Source organism: Sesamum indicum, linkage group LG9, assembly GCF_026168435.1.
Source record: "Sesamum indicum cultivar Baizhima isolate 11 linkage group LG9, ASM2616843v1, whole genome shotgun sequence".
NCBI lineage: Eukaryota > Viridiplantae > Streptophyta > Magnoliopsida > Lamiales > Pedaliaceae > Sesamum > Sesamum indicum.
Window position 1 is genome coordinate 4754043 of NC_142665.1, and position 16386 is coordinate 4770428.

The window sequence follows — 16386 nt, forward strand, 5'->3', positions numbered from 1 at the left end:
TCATCATAAGGTTTAAAAAATTCATACTACAATGTATATCATTTATATTAATGTAAAAAGAATATACGTTTTTCATCATAAACGACCATTTGTGACTTCATTATATTATTTTTTTATTTTGTCAATAATGCCTTTAAATTGCTTTTATTTATTTTTCTTTATTCTTTCATTTTCTTTTATTTTTTGACATGTTGATGCGTTAGTTAATATATTTTGTTCTTATTTATAATATATTTTTAAAATATAAAAAATTATTAATTATATATATATATTAATATAAAAAGAAAATGTACTTTTCACTCACAAAGGACTGCTTGTGATACCACTATACCATCTTTTTATTTTGTCAATAATACCCTTAAGTTTATTTTTGTTTTCTTTCAATCCCATTTTTTAATAATTTTTAACATGTGATCTATTGACTTATATATTTTATTTTTATTTAAAGTATATTTTAAAACGTAAGAAATTATTTATTATATGCACATAACAATAACGTGCTATGATGACTAATGCAAACAAAATATTACGTTTTCTCGCACAAAAACTATGAAAAAAAAACATCATAATCCAAACAAATTTTCATATGTATAACATCTTTTCACAAAATAAATATTACAAAACATCTTAATTCATATCCAAATTGTTCTTTTCGTAAGAAAATTTATCACAATTCGTATTAATCCAAATATATTTTCATTTATTAGAGAAAATCTAACACAAAAATAAAAAATTATGTTAAAAATACTGAAAATGAAAAAATAAGCAAAAATGTGTAATTAGAAGATACAGTAAAATCTCTATAAATTAATACTCTATAAATTAATAAACTCTCTAAAATAATAAAATCCTTCAGTCCCGATTTGGGCCTTTGTAAAAAATCATCAAATTCGATAAGATAATAAAATAATAATTTTTCAGAAAATTCTTTTATAAATATTAGGTCCCATTAAAACTCTAAATTAATAATTCATAAATATTACAATTATAAATATTATGATAATTTACTAAAATATGAAATCTGTAATGCTTTACGCATTTGATCATTCATGGATGATTTTGCGATGCCTTTTAGATGAGAAGACATGGTTGGGTTTTATGAATTATTTTATTATCATATTGAGATTTATGTAGTATATGTTTCATTGATCATGCATGAATATATTTAATTGGTTATAATAGTTATTTAAGTGCAACGAATTAATGTAAACATGTATATTTAAGTAATTCCAATGAATTGATACATGTGTCTATGAATATAATAGTTAATTGTTGCATGAATATAACCAATGAAACATATATGAATTTATTTATTTTCAATACATATGTACTAAATTTGCTGAATTTAAAAAGTCTCTCTTTTAATTAATAAAATATTAATTTATCGATAAATTAATATTTTTTAAATTAATAAAATTTCATGATCTCAAAATTATTAATTTATAGAGTTTTTACTGTAGAATGTTGCAAAAGAGTTTGTGTGTTAAAAGTTGTAGACATAATTGTTAATATCACATCACAGACACCAACTACTACTAATTCTTCTCTCCCAATTACTTGCTTTTTTTAGAAATACCCAAAATTTTTTGAAACCTGCAGCCCAGCAGGTGTAGGGGTCTAAATTCCCAATCCCTCTCCATCAGAGGCCGCGGGCGACTGCGCATCACAAGAGCAGAACCAAATACCCACACAGCTCTGGTTCCTTGTTTGACGCCGGCCACATCACGTGCAAACACTCTTCTTTTTCTTTTTCTCGATTATTTTATTGGATTGTTTACAATTTATACTCTAAATATCGTATTGGTAATTGGTTTGCTTGTTCTCCTCCCCCAATCTGAAATACCTCTGTGGTTTTTTTGTTCCAATAATCAGCTCTAATTATTAGGGTGAGTATTATTTAATGTTGTTTTTGTTGAGGAATTCTGTTGATTTGTTTGGAGGAAGTTTACAGTTTCTGATTAATAATTTCAGATGAGGGAAAGGAAATCGGTGAAGCTGAATCTCCAACAGCAGCAGCAGCATCAGAATGGTCACTTGTCTCCGTTTAAATTGGCGAAGCTTTTAGATCCTGATGCTTCCTGGGACAAGGTTTCAGCTCACACGTCGTTTTTTGTTTTAGTTGTTTTTATTTATGACTTAGAGCATGTAGGTCTAGTTTACTTAGTTTTAAGCTCAGTTAGTCAATTTTCACAATTAGAACAGATTATTTATTTTTTGGTGGTGGTTATTTTATTTTATTTTTATGGTAATACTGTTGCAATATAGGTGAAATATCACGGAAATATGCAAATTATATTCATGAATTTTATTAAAATGAGGATTTTTGTTGAGAGTAAGAGGTAAAGTTAGAACTGTCGCAGATATAATTGAGTGGACATGGAAAACTTAATTAACTTACTATACGGCCAAGTCTTTACAAAAGGTAGTTATTTGGGCGCGATGCATTTGTGTGGTTGAATTTCTTGTTATTTAATGTTTTTATTTGGTGGAAGTTATGCCAGCATAATGAAATAGATAGTATTTCTTGTATATGAATAAATATTAATTGTCTAAACTTTAGCAAAGGTTTTCGGCTCAATGTGGGTCCTGTTTTATAACTTACCAAATAAGGGAGACATTAATATCAAATTATGAGACCCTCTCGATTGATGTGTAGAGTACAAGATAAAATGCGCATTATAAAGATTATTTATCCATTTCATGTACGAAACATCTGAGAGTAACAGCTAAACTAATACATTTTGATGCCTTTTTCAAAAAGGATGTTGGACAATACTTTCAAGGATAAGGACTTGAATAGGTTTTTTGTGTTATATCAGGAAGGTGTTATAACAGTTTCAGTGGCTGACATTTGGGAAATTATGATGTTTTTCCTTTCTTATTGCTAATGGATTAGAGCAAAGAAGGAAATTCTTGGATTTATCGAGACATTCCTACCATTTGAATTTAGCTATACTGGATTGAAGGCAGGGAAAATTGTGTCAGTTTGAATAATTTAATGCGAGAGGACACAAGTTAAGACTTATCTGGTTTTTATCTTCTATCTTGCATGGATGTTCTATTTGAGAACCTTTAGTATAATCTAAATGACTTTAAAAAAGAGGAACTCTTAGGGTGATATTTAATCCTTTTGACCAGTCTCCACTTTTGTTGTCATAAATTTGGTATAAACAAGGATTTCTACTTGAGGTTATGTGTACAAGTTTCTAAAACTTCGTCAACTCCCCATATATAGATAGATCTACTCCAACATCCAATGGATGTCGAGAAGGTCAGAAGGTGTGCTACATTCCTGTTTAACCTAGGCAAATTTTTGAATGAAATTTTCCTGTTTACCTGAAGAGTTTATTGGGGGGTAAGTGAAGGCCCAAGTCCATTTGATCTTTCTGTAAACCTAAATATTCAAGTGCTGTTGCTGATCCACTTGTCTCTATGGCATTGTTGTTGTTGTATTGCTAGAAACCAACAAATTTTTTAGTTCTCTTAATAATATTGGTAAGTTCAACTTGGAAAATTTACAGGATTACTTAATACAAGGAAATTAAGTTTATTTTGTATCTGTTACAGGATCAGCTTGGGGACGTACTTCACTGGATTAGACAAGCATTGGCTCTTGTGTGTGGATTACTATGGGGTGCAATTCCTTTAGTTGGGGGCATCTGGTTTCTCCTGTAAGTTCCTGTGTTTTGTTTCATTTTGCTTCTATTTTCATTTTTGTGAAAAATGACAGCATATATTACAATTTGGGAGTGTCTCGCATACTTTCAACAAACTAGTTGTTTTTCTAAAGGAGTACCGGAATCTGGAACTTTGGACACTTGCAGTATTGAAAATGGGTCACATTTAGTTCAACGTCCATGCACAGATTGAGAATTTTATGTTGGTAAATTATATATAGATGTATAATTACTTTTTTTACACAGTTTTGGTACTAAGATTCTCATTTACTTACACCTAAGCTCCTGCGCCGACTGCCTTTCCACTTGCTTTATTGCCAAGACTGAGCTCAATTAGATAGGCAAAGCCATATGTCCTTATACCAACATGTTTATGTGTTCATCATCTATGTCAGCGCAGATGTATCTTATATATGTACATATAGCCATGGTTAAATTGTTCAGGTTCCATGTGTGAACAATAGATTTTTCTAGAATATAATTAATTCAGATCGTTATTTTGTCCAAGAACTGTGCAAGGTAATAGTCTAGCAGTTCCATGGCCATAATGCTAATAAATAGTCTGGTCACCATGTAAATTTCAATTAGAGTGTCATATGGAATTGTAATGTGCCACTTGCCACTTTGATGTGATGGGTAACATGGAAAAATTGGGGGCAATATTTGATAGCTGGAAACAGAGGCAACATGTGATGATGGGGCTGCCTAGTCGCTTGTTCGGATGTTCATAGTAAGCATATGACCTTCATCAAATTAGGATTTCATGGTTCGATAAATGGACTATTTAACTTTGTTAGCACTACGAGAAATTTTGCAAGAATTATTTTGCCAGTTGGTTGAAGTGAAATAGGGTATGTGTATAGAAGGCAAAGGTGATGGGTTTTGGTCTTGCTTTTGTATCATAGTGGTATCTTTATAATTTCGGAGCAGCATGATGTACAATTGTTGTTTGATCAGTGATCAATCAAGGGTAATACAGAATTCTAGACTCATGAATGCCTTTTCATGCAGCAACCAGTGATATGTTTTGATTGTAGTAACAGTTTCAACTAATTCTAAGCTCTGCACTTGTCAACATTCATTAAATCTATGCTATGCACTCCATACTGTACTATACTATAAAGTTAAGGGGTGTAGAGTAACCACCTTAGTGTGCATTATATATGGACTAAATTAACCCTATATGAAAAAAGAAGTGAAGTGATTTTTTTCCTTTTTTTTTTTGTTTCCCTTCTCATTTTGCCTTTTTGGTTCTCTCCTTTCTATTTCATTAATACTAATTATCTCCATAAATTTCACACTTCTTTGTATAAACATATTGCATCCGATTCATGATAACTATCACATCATTTTAGTTTTAATTTTTATTTCGAGAGAAAATCAGAATACAATAACAAAAAAAGTTACATTTATTGTATCTGATTAATATTATACTAGTGGGTGTGGCACATCAAAATTTGGGTGCAATTAATTTAAAATATTAAGATATAATTATCCATATTGCAAAGATAGAGGTTGTGAGTAGTTATTTAGAGAAAAGTGGGGAAGAGAGGTTGAGAGAGAGAGAAAAATGGAGGTTGAGGGAATAAAAAATGCTGAAATAATTAAAAAAATAAAAAACGGAGACCAAAAAAGGGAGAGACACCAATTAGGCGCTCTCCTTTAATATAAAGGTATAGATGATTATATAAGTATCAAGTGAATTCTTATGCTCTTTTGTGCGTGCAACGAGTGTGCCACCAGTAGTAACTTATTGTTGCTGCAATGTTTTGTTCTGTTTGGTTCTCTTGGTTAACAGTGATGACTCTTAAACATTGCGTGGAAAGTCTCTAGGAAGCAATATTCTTTTGTGGGAGAGCTAGAAAGTTTTTGGGTAGGATCAAAAAAAGATGCTAATACAGAAAATTTTGAATGAAGCCATAGAAAATTTATGCATAGGAATTGTTTTCTCAGAATACAAAAAGAATAAAACTTTTAAGAGAAAGAGAATTATTATTTTTGACAAATATCAAATTGACAATGGCTCATAAAAATAATTTTCACTTGCAGCCATTTGTCATATTGTGGAAGTTACTCATGGTTCTGCATCCACTTAGGAGTAAAAGATATGTTAATTTTCGTTTGAAACCAAAATAGTCCAATCACTGGGAAAACAAAGCAAAAACACATTCTAAAGTACTTTGTGATACATACAATACCTCTGCCCTTTCACACATTGAAGTAGTTTCTCCCTCTTCTCCTAATTGAAGTTATGATTCAAGTCTATGGGCACCTGATGTATGTAGTATGAAGTTAATAGATTTAATGACATGTTGCTGTTTGTTTTTCACTTTGATACACAAAACTACCCTTATTCGTGGTGCTGATTTTGACTTTCAGGTTTGTGGCGTTATCCACTGGGATTATCTATGCATATTACGCTGTTGTACTAAAAATTGATGAAGAAGAGTTTGGAGGTCACGGAGCGCTCCTTCAAGAGGGGCTATTTGCTTCGATATGCCTCTTTTTGGTATGTTTTGTATTTTCCTTGCATTGCTTTCTATCGCACATATATGACGTCATGAAATTTCTTCCTAAAACCAACCACCTTTTTGCCTGTTATTCAGCTTGCATGGATTCTAGTATACAGTTTGGCGCACTTTTGAGTGGCTCTATTCTAGACCTGGACCAGCAGTTTAATCTCTCTTCAATACAAAAATGGTAATTGGGTCCTATAGTTTTGATGTTAAGCTGTGAAATTTCCTTGCCGTTTTAGCTCATCCTGAAATGCTGAAAACTTTGGTGTATTTGTGGCTCTCTCTCTCTCTCTCTCTCTCTCTCTTCAGTGTGTTTTATTGGCTTGCAAATGCAGGGATAGGCTTATCCTCCATGTCTCTATTTGATCTTTTTCTTTTCCGGATCTTGTTTCTTTTTGTTCAGCTTTTGAGGTACAATTTTTGTAGCACATTACGTAGCATCACGAATGAGACCTCTTGTTCGCCCTCAATAAAACACTAGTAATTTTCTTTCTCATTCTTTAGCAAACTAGTGACACAACTGGAACCCAGTGACTCCAGTCCTATCCACCGCTGGCATTCAAAAATTCGCCTATCATTGGTTTTGGATGGATTGAATGTGTTGCACCTGAACCATCCACAACTTTTCACTAGGCAATTATTTAGAAAAAAGAGGGTTTTGTAATGTATTATATGTAATGATGTTAATTCTTGCTAGGCCTTTGAGTCCTAATTACCGTAACGTTCTGCTTTCAAGAAATTTAATGTGATTCAATTCTGGTTTGTGCTTTTTACTTTGTGCTCCTTTGCCCCCATTCTTGCACTCATGTCTGCTTTTAGAGTTATATAAACTCTTAAAAGAAGTTACAATGACTAATGACTAGCTTATTTTTAGGCTCTTGATTAAATTTCGCAATTGGGTGTATAAAGGATAACTTGTTATAAGTTTAATAATTAATTTTTTAATTAAGATATAACATTTACAGGTTGCAAAATGTCTTTGATACAGGCCCAGACATAATGGATATTCTTAGATCCAGATCCAGATCCATACTTAAACCCATTAAAAAAAATATGGATTTGGTTTGGACTGGGTTTTTATCCATTAATACCCTTGGATTTTTGTATCCAATTTGGACCTAAAAAATATTTATCTTTTCCAATTCAATTAATTATTATTTATCAATCAATCTCCTAGAGGTGTGCAATTTTGAGTTAACCGATTAAATCAAAATTTTGGTTTGATTTGATTAGTTTTTTTTTTAGATTTTTATTATTCGGCTTGGTTTTAATTTTTTTTATGTAGGTTTAACAAACCTGTATTCGAATTTAAAATATATATAAATATAAAAAGATATAAAAGAATAAATATTAAATATCTTAACATAAGTACTTATAATAAAAAATAATAAATCTTATAGTTAATACATAATTATTAATAATTTATAACAAATAAATTAACATTATATTTTCTATATCATTTTTTATTAATTCGGCACAAAATCTGAATTGAACCGAAATAAGTTCAATTTTTATCGAACCAAACTAAATGTTTCGGTTCGGTATTAAGTCCCCCATTTTGGCATCAAAATTTTAGTTATGAACTTTCATACGTTCGATTAATCGAATTGCATACCTCTACGATCTACATATAAATGAAGAAATTCAAAAATTTAAGATAACATAATATTGTTTATCATCAAATTCTTGAATCATGTACATTTTTTAGATAATAAAGAATCATTGTATAACTATATTACCATGCCGCCTATACTTTTTAACACCTTCTTAGGCAGTATTATTTGTTTGAAGACCTGAAGTGATAAAATTAAATTTTAAAGTTTTATAATATTAAATTCGATTGTTGTTAAATATGTAGATTTGCTGTTTTCATAAGATTATTTTGTAAATGGTATGATAAATGATATAATATTTAAAAAATTCTATCTAAAAAGACTTATTTGTGGAGTCTTGAATTGGGTTTAAGGGTCTGGATAGGGTCTAGATATAGAATAATATTTTGGGTCTTCATTGGATCCGAGCCTGAGTAGGGTCTTACCCTAACTATTAACAGACATACTTGAGAAGTGTTAATATAATTTACCTTATATTAAATACCACTCTTATCCTCTGTCTAACGGCACATATGAATAACTTGGTCTAATTGGGTTGAGCAACCTATGTATTTGTATGTGTGGTACAAACTACAAAGTAGTGATCCTCTTGGGTAGAATTTCCACATGATTCTATCTACACCCGTATCAACATCACAAAAGACACAAATACCAGTAGGATACTCAGCGAACCATTAATCTTTGTTTAAATTCTTTTGTTGGTAAAAAATTCACCACCTAAACGAGACAATGTAGTCCTTAAATTGTTCTGTTGGCAAAAACCACTAATTAAATGAAAAAATTTAAGGTTTTTTTCTTTGTATGGTAAGTGGATACAAGTAGGCGTACCAAATTATAGAATTGAATTATACGACACAGGAAAGAAACAAATATATCTTTATAGATTTCACATAACAAAACGCCAGATTTCCAGCATAAATAATTCTGCTAACAAGCTCTTATTCAGCCACCAATATACAAGTGCTAGTCCTCCCAGATCAGCACAAGAGCTCTATGTATTAATCACATCAACTATTTCTCATTTACACAACCTTTATACATAGTAGTATCAATCACGGAACATAACTAAGAGTCGCGCCCACTAAGGCGACTTACATGTCCGTTTTTCCTATAGTGACACTGCTAGTTTCTATTCAGAGAAGAAGGCAAGTATCAGGCTGGGATTTGAGATGCTGTCTGGGTTGCTGCTGCGACCAGTAAGCATGGGCAGTCAAGACTCTATCGAGGAGTTCCTGAGGCACAGGCTCGCCTCGCCTTTGCTGAGGGGCTATTCTTGCCGTGTGGACCAGTGTTTTCCACTTATCCTGAAAACAGAACATTATGTAAGAAAGCCTCTCATTCAGGAACATACTGTGTATGAATATGAGCTTACAGCTCATGTTATCCAAGAGAAATAAAAGTATGTCAAATCTGTATGTTACTCTAATATGAAATACAAAACATATTAAAACCTATAAAAGAACAAACACTTGTATATATCTTGTTCTCTCTATCTTCCAGAAACAAAGAAAAACACATAAAATAAAACCAAACAAAGCAGAGTACATTTCTGCATAAAAGGCACGCTGAATCCTTCGGCAACACAACATAGACAAAGGCCATGTGGTGGTCAGCAATGTAGCTGCAGCATATGATTATTCAAGCAAATAATAATTTGAGAGTTTAAAAACATAAGCAAGTAACGTAACTGGAGTTCTAAAAGATTCCTTCTAAAAGGGGAAGTATTTATTGGAAATGATTGATTTTTTTTCCCTAAGTTCTCATTCTCCCTCCTTACCTTCAAATCCACGTAAGTTCTATGCTTTGCATTTTCAAAAGCTCTCAGCTTAACATCTCGCCATCTGCAATATAAAAGTACTCTGGTGAACAACATAAACAACTAATAGAAAAGTAAACAAACAAAACAGCGATAGAATACACATTAACCGAGGAAGCAAGCATTTTCCGTCATCTTAAGCAAACATTTAGGATGCGTATGCCATTGTGTTTCTTGGTAAGTCCATACTTCGGTTTAGGATGCGTATACTATTGTCTTTCTTTGGATAACTGAAGCATACCTTCCTGTTCCAAGCTTCTCGACAGCCTGAACTAGAGCTTCCACTTCAGCAACAGTGAAAGGTCTACGGATTCTGCGCTGAGCAGATTCTGATCGTTTCAATGTCCGCAAAGGAACCACAGCGAGTGCATCAGGTTTCGTTGCAGGTATGGGAACTAATGCTTCTGTTTCTGTAGCAGTTTTCTGTAATGACATATCAGAAGGGGAAGGAGCTGAATCATAGTCACTTTCTTTGAAGTTCTTGAAATTAATTCCAGGAAGATCAGGTGTAGTATCCCCATTTCCCTGCTGCACAGCATCGTGAGTGATACTGGGAGGAGGGTACCTGGTACCACAACAAGGTACACTGTCAGCAGAAAAAATCAAGACTGAAGTGAATACTTAAACACTGAGCCCATCAGGAGGACTTCATCAATAAGACACAAGAATAGAAAGTTAAAAATTGGCTATTAGACCAGCAACGAGAAGCCAGCATATGTGTCAAGGGTATGCATGCAAGAAACATTTATCAATGTCGATACAGAAGCAATTGCAGCCACACTACTAGACTCAGCAATTACACTTGAAAGTACACAGATTAAAGAATACCTCGCCCGCAGTTGACTGTTGTGCACAAGTTGGCGCGATCGATCTTCAGGACACAATTGTATTGGGGCCTCAGTGACTCTGGGTTCAAGAGTAAAACCCAGGGTATCCATTTTGTTGTCATGAGAAATTCCAGTCTGCAATAAGGTTTTGTTATCATCTCTAATTTTCTTACCCTGAAGAAGCACTCCAACACATATTCCACCACCAAGTACTGCATTCACTGCTTTCATAACTGTTCTCTGCAAAACATTAAAGCAAACGATAGTTGTGATATGCATCAAGAGAACTTAAACTGAGTTGACTCAGAAGTTCGAGACAATAAGATAGGTTATGCAGAAAGGTGGTCTGGAAATCAATTCAATTTTATTTCATCAAATCTGACAATGGTAAGCAAATCATAACCCCCAATCTTAAATAGAGCAGTATGTGTAAGAATAAAGAGATGATCAATTATACAAACTTCTGAAACTGAAGAAACTCATTTTAAGAACAATGGTCCTATGTCTTGAACTAATTCTACCTCCCCAGATGGTATCAATGTGTAAAACAGGCTATTTTGCACAGGTAGCATGACCTGCCTTTTTCATAGATATGCATTTTCTCATTTACAACATCAATATTTTCTTTTTCATCGCTACAACATTTAGCTTTGTCAGCTGATATCTAGAACAGGCAGAATTGTTGTTGAAATACCTTCAGACAACCAACAGTTGCAGTTTCTGGAATCTCAATGAATAACTCCGGGACCCTAAAAGACTTGATCTTAAGCTTCACTGAAGGTTTAAAACAACTCATGAGAATCTCTTCGAATGTCATGTATTGACCAACCAATGAAAAAAATGAATTACCCATGAACCACTCCCATACCGTGGGGATTCCCAGAGGGAAAAGATGCATGTTCACCTGTTATAGAAGTTGAAATTGTGATCACTACATTTAATTTCAAATCAATTGTATCCAAGAAAATTCCGCAACTTGCCTGATGTGTTTGTGAGATAGTGCATGGATCGAAAAAGAGAGAGAGAGAGAGAGAGTTATCTGAGATTAAAATTTACCTCTTGGAGGTGTTGGAGGAGAATCCCGTTCACCTTCATTAGTGCCATTTTCAACCACACATATTCCATTGCTGTCAATGCCTTCATCACAATTCGACCCTGAGCCACAGTCATAAAATTTCCTCTTTTTGAAAGGATAATCCCTCATAGACCTTTCGCACTTGAAATTGTTCTTCCTGTTGAGGTAATTGCATCTTTCTATATCTGAATGCATGATAATACCATACATAACACACTTATAAATCATGTGACCGTATCAAACCACTGACGACCATGTAAACTAAACAATTTTATCTCAACTCACCAGCGTTATAATGTTCATCGTCCTTCAAATCCAGAGTGACTTTAAAACGCTTTGATGGTAGCGTCTTCTTGGTCCCGTGATCTCCAACACGTGATGGTCTACAGGCCTTATTTCCAGTGCTAGGGTCATTTAACGCAGAGTAATTTTCGTCATCATCTCTAGTAGCTAACTTTTTATAATCCCGGATAACAGGGAGAGCACCAGAAGGAGTGTGTTTACTGCAAAACGGAAACTTTACACTATCAATTGAACTAATAAATGCTGAAGGCTTTCTGTCCCAAGCCTCTGGACGCCCTGAACTGTGCATATCATTCCTATTTCTTTTTGTCAAATTCTTATTATTTGCTGAGGCATTATTTATCTGTTTCCTACTTTCATCTTCTGATTCACTCTTAGCAGATAGTCCGCAATCAGAAGACACAACATCTACAGAAGGACTAGAAATTCCAAGTCGAAGCTTGCAATCATCATCAACCAATTGTTCTGCAGAACCAACCTTCTCTGAGCAATCCGAAGTCGTTATTCCAGATGTAGGTCTTGATATTGCATCATTTTGAGCACATGTAAGCTCATTCGAACAAATCTTTAAATTAGGAGCTTCTGAGACAAGCTCAGTAAATAGAAAATTCCTTTCATAGCAATCTCGATCAAAAGATTTTTCTTCAAAAGGTTCAGCTTCGTTCTTTTCTTCTTTCTCAACTGAACTTACAACAATTGCTTGTTGTTCCCTTCCAGAAGATGTATCCACAGATGGAGGAGACCGTCCTGTGTCCAACAGTATCTTGTCGGCTACAGTTGCCAATAAGTCAAATGCACACAATTGGCGGTTGCCAGCCTTACTCTTAAATAAGCACCTCCTCTAAAACAAACAATGAAATAAATGAGTAGAGTAAGTTTTTAAAGCGACAGGCTGGAAAATACTAGAAACTGTATCCCAGGAGAGTCTTTTATTACCCTGACTGATCTCGCAGCTCGTGGCGTAGGAGGCACCTGATAGCCATTAAATCCATATTCCAACCTCTTCTCCAACACCATAACTTAGGAAACACATCAAGGAAATTCATAAAGGAGAACACACCGACGCTGTTAATCTTGCTTAACCATAAAGACCTCCAAGGAAATCAGCGACACACCTAGTACACGCCTAGGACACAAGCAAAGCACAATAGCCTGCCAAGCCTAGTCACATTAGGACCATCAGAGTTCAGAAGAATAAAGCAGATACTAATTTACAGAGGTCAGGTTACAAAAGATTAACCACAAAACTTAGATATTGTAACAAAGGACTCGACTAAGCAATTAACACAGCCCAAATCTCAGTATTTAATCCTCAAAATAGACACAACCCTGAGAAGATACAGAATTTGTGCCACAAACCTACTTTGCTACATAGAGAAGTAAAGAAACAGTGATTAACTTTCTAGACACAATAAATCATTTCTCTTCTCCTCTATGGGAAAACTATGACATATAAGTAAATTGAAGAGGGGATACAAAGAGTAGGGAAAACAAAACCCTCAGCAAAACTGTAATGAAAGGATTTCAAGTAGAAATTGTAACAACACACACCATAAGATCTGCTTCACTGAATTTTGGAAATATTTATGAAATAACTTGCTGGCAAATGATACATAATCAGAGAAAAACAGAATAACCATAGCATCTTGAAAAACTCATACCAGAGCACAAACATTAATAACTTTTCAATAATAGATCTAAACACCTTGGACCCGAAATTCATTCCCTGAAAACCAAAAGAAAAGATACTTTGCATAGCAGAAATCATAATCAAAGACCAAATACCAAATTCATAATGGTAACAACGACAATCGTCCGACTCGGAGGAAAATGGCAGCATCTAATTAAGAACAAACAACAAGATATGCAGAACCAAAGCCTTTCTGGACGTCTGAAAAACTGAAAGAAAGAGGAATCAAGGCCTTTCAAATTCAAACACATTCCTCCTTACAAAGAAAAGAAAGAAAACAAACTCGCAAAGATTCAGATTAAGTACTCAGTTCCCTGTATTATTCTTCAAAAAAAGCAAAATCCTCATCCAAAACATCCAACTTTGCACAAGTACATAGAATAAAGAGTCCCAGAATCAGATCATCTCACCTTCTAAGAACCAATTCTCTTGCATGCAACCATAAACCACCAAATTCCACATCTTTCCTTGAGAAATCAAAATCCATAAACCTACACTACAAACAACAGCAAGATCATCAGAATTTTCATCGTGAAAGTAGGAACCCAAAAGCAGAATCTGAATTTCCCATCTCCATCAACCAGATCATTAAACACAGTTAAAATCACATGACACAGAAAATCCCTCGAGATTCATCATTGTCTGTGACTATCTCTGATTTTGTCGTGTAGGAAAAAGAAAGCCCAAAAACCCTGAGAAAACCATCCTCCTCTCTAATTCCAACGCTTAAACCCCAACTCTTATAACCATTGACCCCTGTCACCGGACATATCGGTAGTTGCCCAATTCCCCCACTGGCTACAGCAGGTTACCGGAAAGAACTGCCTTAAGACTTGTTCTTTCCTAGGCCACACCTCATCTGGGATTCTGCCACATGGCGGAGAGACGGCCATCCTGTGGTCGTGCCTCCTTTACGCCCTCGACAAAAACGTTGCGTCACCAAGCGAGGGAATTTCTTTTAAAATTCCCTCACATTTTTTTCCTTTTTTTTTCCCTTTAAAATAAGAAAATAATAATAATAATTTTTTTAGGGGTTAATGTTCCTCTGTTTTAGGGTATGAGTAGTTAATGCCAAGGAAAGGCGAGCTGTAAGGAGCTTCTTACAAACTGATTTTTGCCTTATAATTACAAACTTTTCTGTTTTTAGAAAAGCATTCTTTTAGATAAAAGCGTAAGGTTCTAATGAAATTAAAGCGGACAATACCTTGCGTAATGGAACATCAATCATACCATACGCCGCATCATTTTGCTTTGTCTATATGAATTAGGTTGTGTGCCGATCTCAAGCCCTTGTCTGGGGGCTGATGATCAGGGCAGTGGGCATGTGTCCCACATCAGTTGTATTCGAGTAGATTAAATAGCTCATAAGATCCAAAGCCTCCTATAATCAAACTATAAGGCTCATATAAAACTTGATTAGATAATACCTTGAGCAATAAAGCATCAATTTACGTCGTGTGCTGAATCAAGTAACAAAATATTAAATTATGATTTAAAATTATAACTCGTGTATATATTAAATGATAATAATTTAAATTTATTATAATAAAATTATTAGTGAAAATAACTATGTCTGAAATTACTAATTATAAACAATCAGCGACACATATATAATTAATGACAATATAAATTAGCGATAATGGCACACTCGATATGTATACTTAATTTATTACATAAAAATATGGTCTAAAAGTTAGAATCATAAAGTTGGAGAGGAAAGAAAAAATTATCAGTTAATAGATTAAAATGCAATATTCTAACCGTATCATGTTTAATATATAACACAGATAGATAAAATAATAATTATATCTATTATTATTACTACATTATCACTATACACATATCATCAATTATTTATAATGACAATTTTATCATTAGTTATTCTTAGTGACATCTTTTATAAATATATATATATATATATATATATATTATTACTATCAAAACTATGAAAATTATTATATTGATAAAATAAAAACTTTTGTCACTTAAAATGTACATAATTAGTGATAATTTTAATATACCACTTAAAGTTTTGTTGTTATTATTATTATTATTATTATTATTTGAGTAGTGTCAATAATTCTCTACCAATTTAAAAGGAACACTACTGGTTGAGAGTTAATATTAAAGTAGTTGTAGTAGTAGCACACTTGATATTCTATTAAAATATGATAAATATTCACCATGTTGTAATGGGGAGAAAGCCCATGGACATCTTTCTGTGTCGTTATTTGCTAGCAAATTGGTGTAAGAAAATGAAGCGAAATTCTCCGAACGATCAGATTGATCCCACAAACAATTGGCTGACTCGATCAATCATGTGAAGATGGTCACAAACAAGTGATACTTGACTTCATCGATGTAATGATGGAGAAACGCATTGTTCCCGAAACAGTACATCGAACTTGAACATTTTTTACTCGCACCAACACTCAATGGCACCTAATTTTGGGTTGTTGAGACGGAAATTGATCCTCATACATAACAAAATAAGTTTGTAATTAGGTAAACTAGAAGTCCCTCCTCATCAAACTTAGGAAGGCGTGGGCCAGTTAACTACCGCTCCTAACTAATGACACAGAAATTAGGTCAAAAGAACCTGGTTTCGTTTGGAATAAGCCCAACAGTGCAAGGGTCTATGTCTGATGAAGCAAGCTTTCGGACAAGCACACACCCATCCCTTCCATTTCAGGACTCTGTCTAATTAAATATGTTGAACTGAAATGAGGACACATACTTGCCCTCCTCTCACTAATAATCATTTAGTTTCTTGTTAAAAAGTCCCCAAATCATCGTAATTCCTCTATACTTAGTTCTTTTGCAAGAGGAGTGCTGATCTCGTTCTCTAACACGACAACTCAGCTGCCAA

General features: G+C 33.7%; 2 protein-coding genes across 3 annotated transcripts; one reads left to right on the forward strand and one right to left on the reverse strand.

Annotated features, from left to right (window-relative positions):
• Positions 1–1530: 1530 nt before the first annotated feature.
• Positions 1531–6689, forward strand: LOC105170636 (Rab5-interacting family protein). Of its 2 annotated transcripts, none has more exons than XM_088884837.1 (5): positions 1531–1886; positions 1972–2088; positions 3568–3671; positions 6057–6186; positions 6284–6689. In XM_088884837.1, exons 2-5 carry the CDS (start codon positions 1972–1974, stop codon positions 6320–6322), a joined length of 390 nt encoding a protein of 129 aa, XP_088740963.1. In that variant the 5' UTR covers positions 1531–1886; the 3' UTR covers positions 6323–6689. The 2 variants fall into 2 exon arrangements, with proteins under 2 accessions (XP_088740963.1, XP_011089789.1); XM_011091487.3 differs by having other exon boundaries at positions 1532–1726.
• Positions 6690–8668: 1979 nt separating this feature from the next.
• Positions 8669–14417, reverse strand: LOC105170635 (telomere repeat-binding protein 5). The gene is made up of 10 exons (XM_011091484.3): positions 13928–14417; positions 12764–12988; positions 11810–12668; positions 11506–11709; positions 11318–11353; positions 11144–11223; positions 10451–10689; positions 9864–10187; positions 9584–9647; positions 8669–9110 (listed from the first exon to the last, which is right to left on the reverse strand). Exons 2-10 carry the CDS (start codon positions 12842–12844, stop codon positions 8940–8942), a joined length of 2058 nt encoding a protein of 685 aa, XP_011089786.1. The 5' UTR covers positions 12845–12988; positions 13928–14417; the 3' UTR covers positions 8669–8939.
• Positions 14418–16386: the final 1969 nt, after the last annotated feature.

Coding starts and splice junctions, on each gene's coding strand:
- LOC105170636 (XM_088884837.1), top strand. CDS start 1,972: ATGAGGGAAAGGAAATCGGTGAAGCTGAATCTCCAACAGCAGCAGCAG. Junction 2,089..3,567: donor CTGATGCTTCCTGGGACAAG/GTTTCAGCTCAC, acceptor TATCTGTTACAG/GATCAGCTTGGGGACGTACT. Junction 6,187..6,283: donor CTTCGATATGCCTCTTTTTG/GTATGTTTTGTA, acceptor CCTGTTATTCAG/CTTGCATGGATTCTAGTATA.
- LOC105170635 (XM_011091484.3), bottom strand. CDS start 12,844: ATGGTGTTGGAGAAGAGGTTGGAATATGGATTTAATGGCTATCAGGTG. Junction 12,669..12,763: donor GAGCTGCGAGATCAGTCAGG/GTAATAAAAGAC, acceptor TGTTTGTTTTAG/AGGAGGTGCTTATTTAAGAG. Junction 11,354..11,505: donor TCCTCCAACACCTCCAAGAG/GTAAATTTTAAT, acceptor CTTCTATAACAG/GTGAACATGCATCTTTTCCC.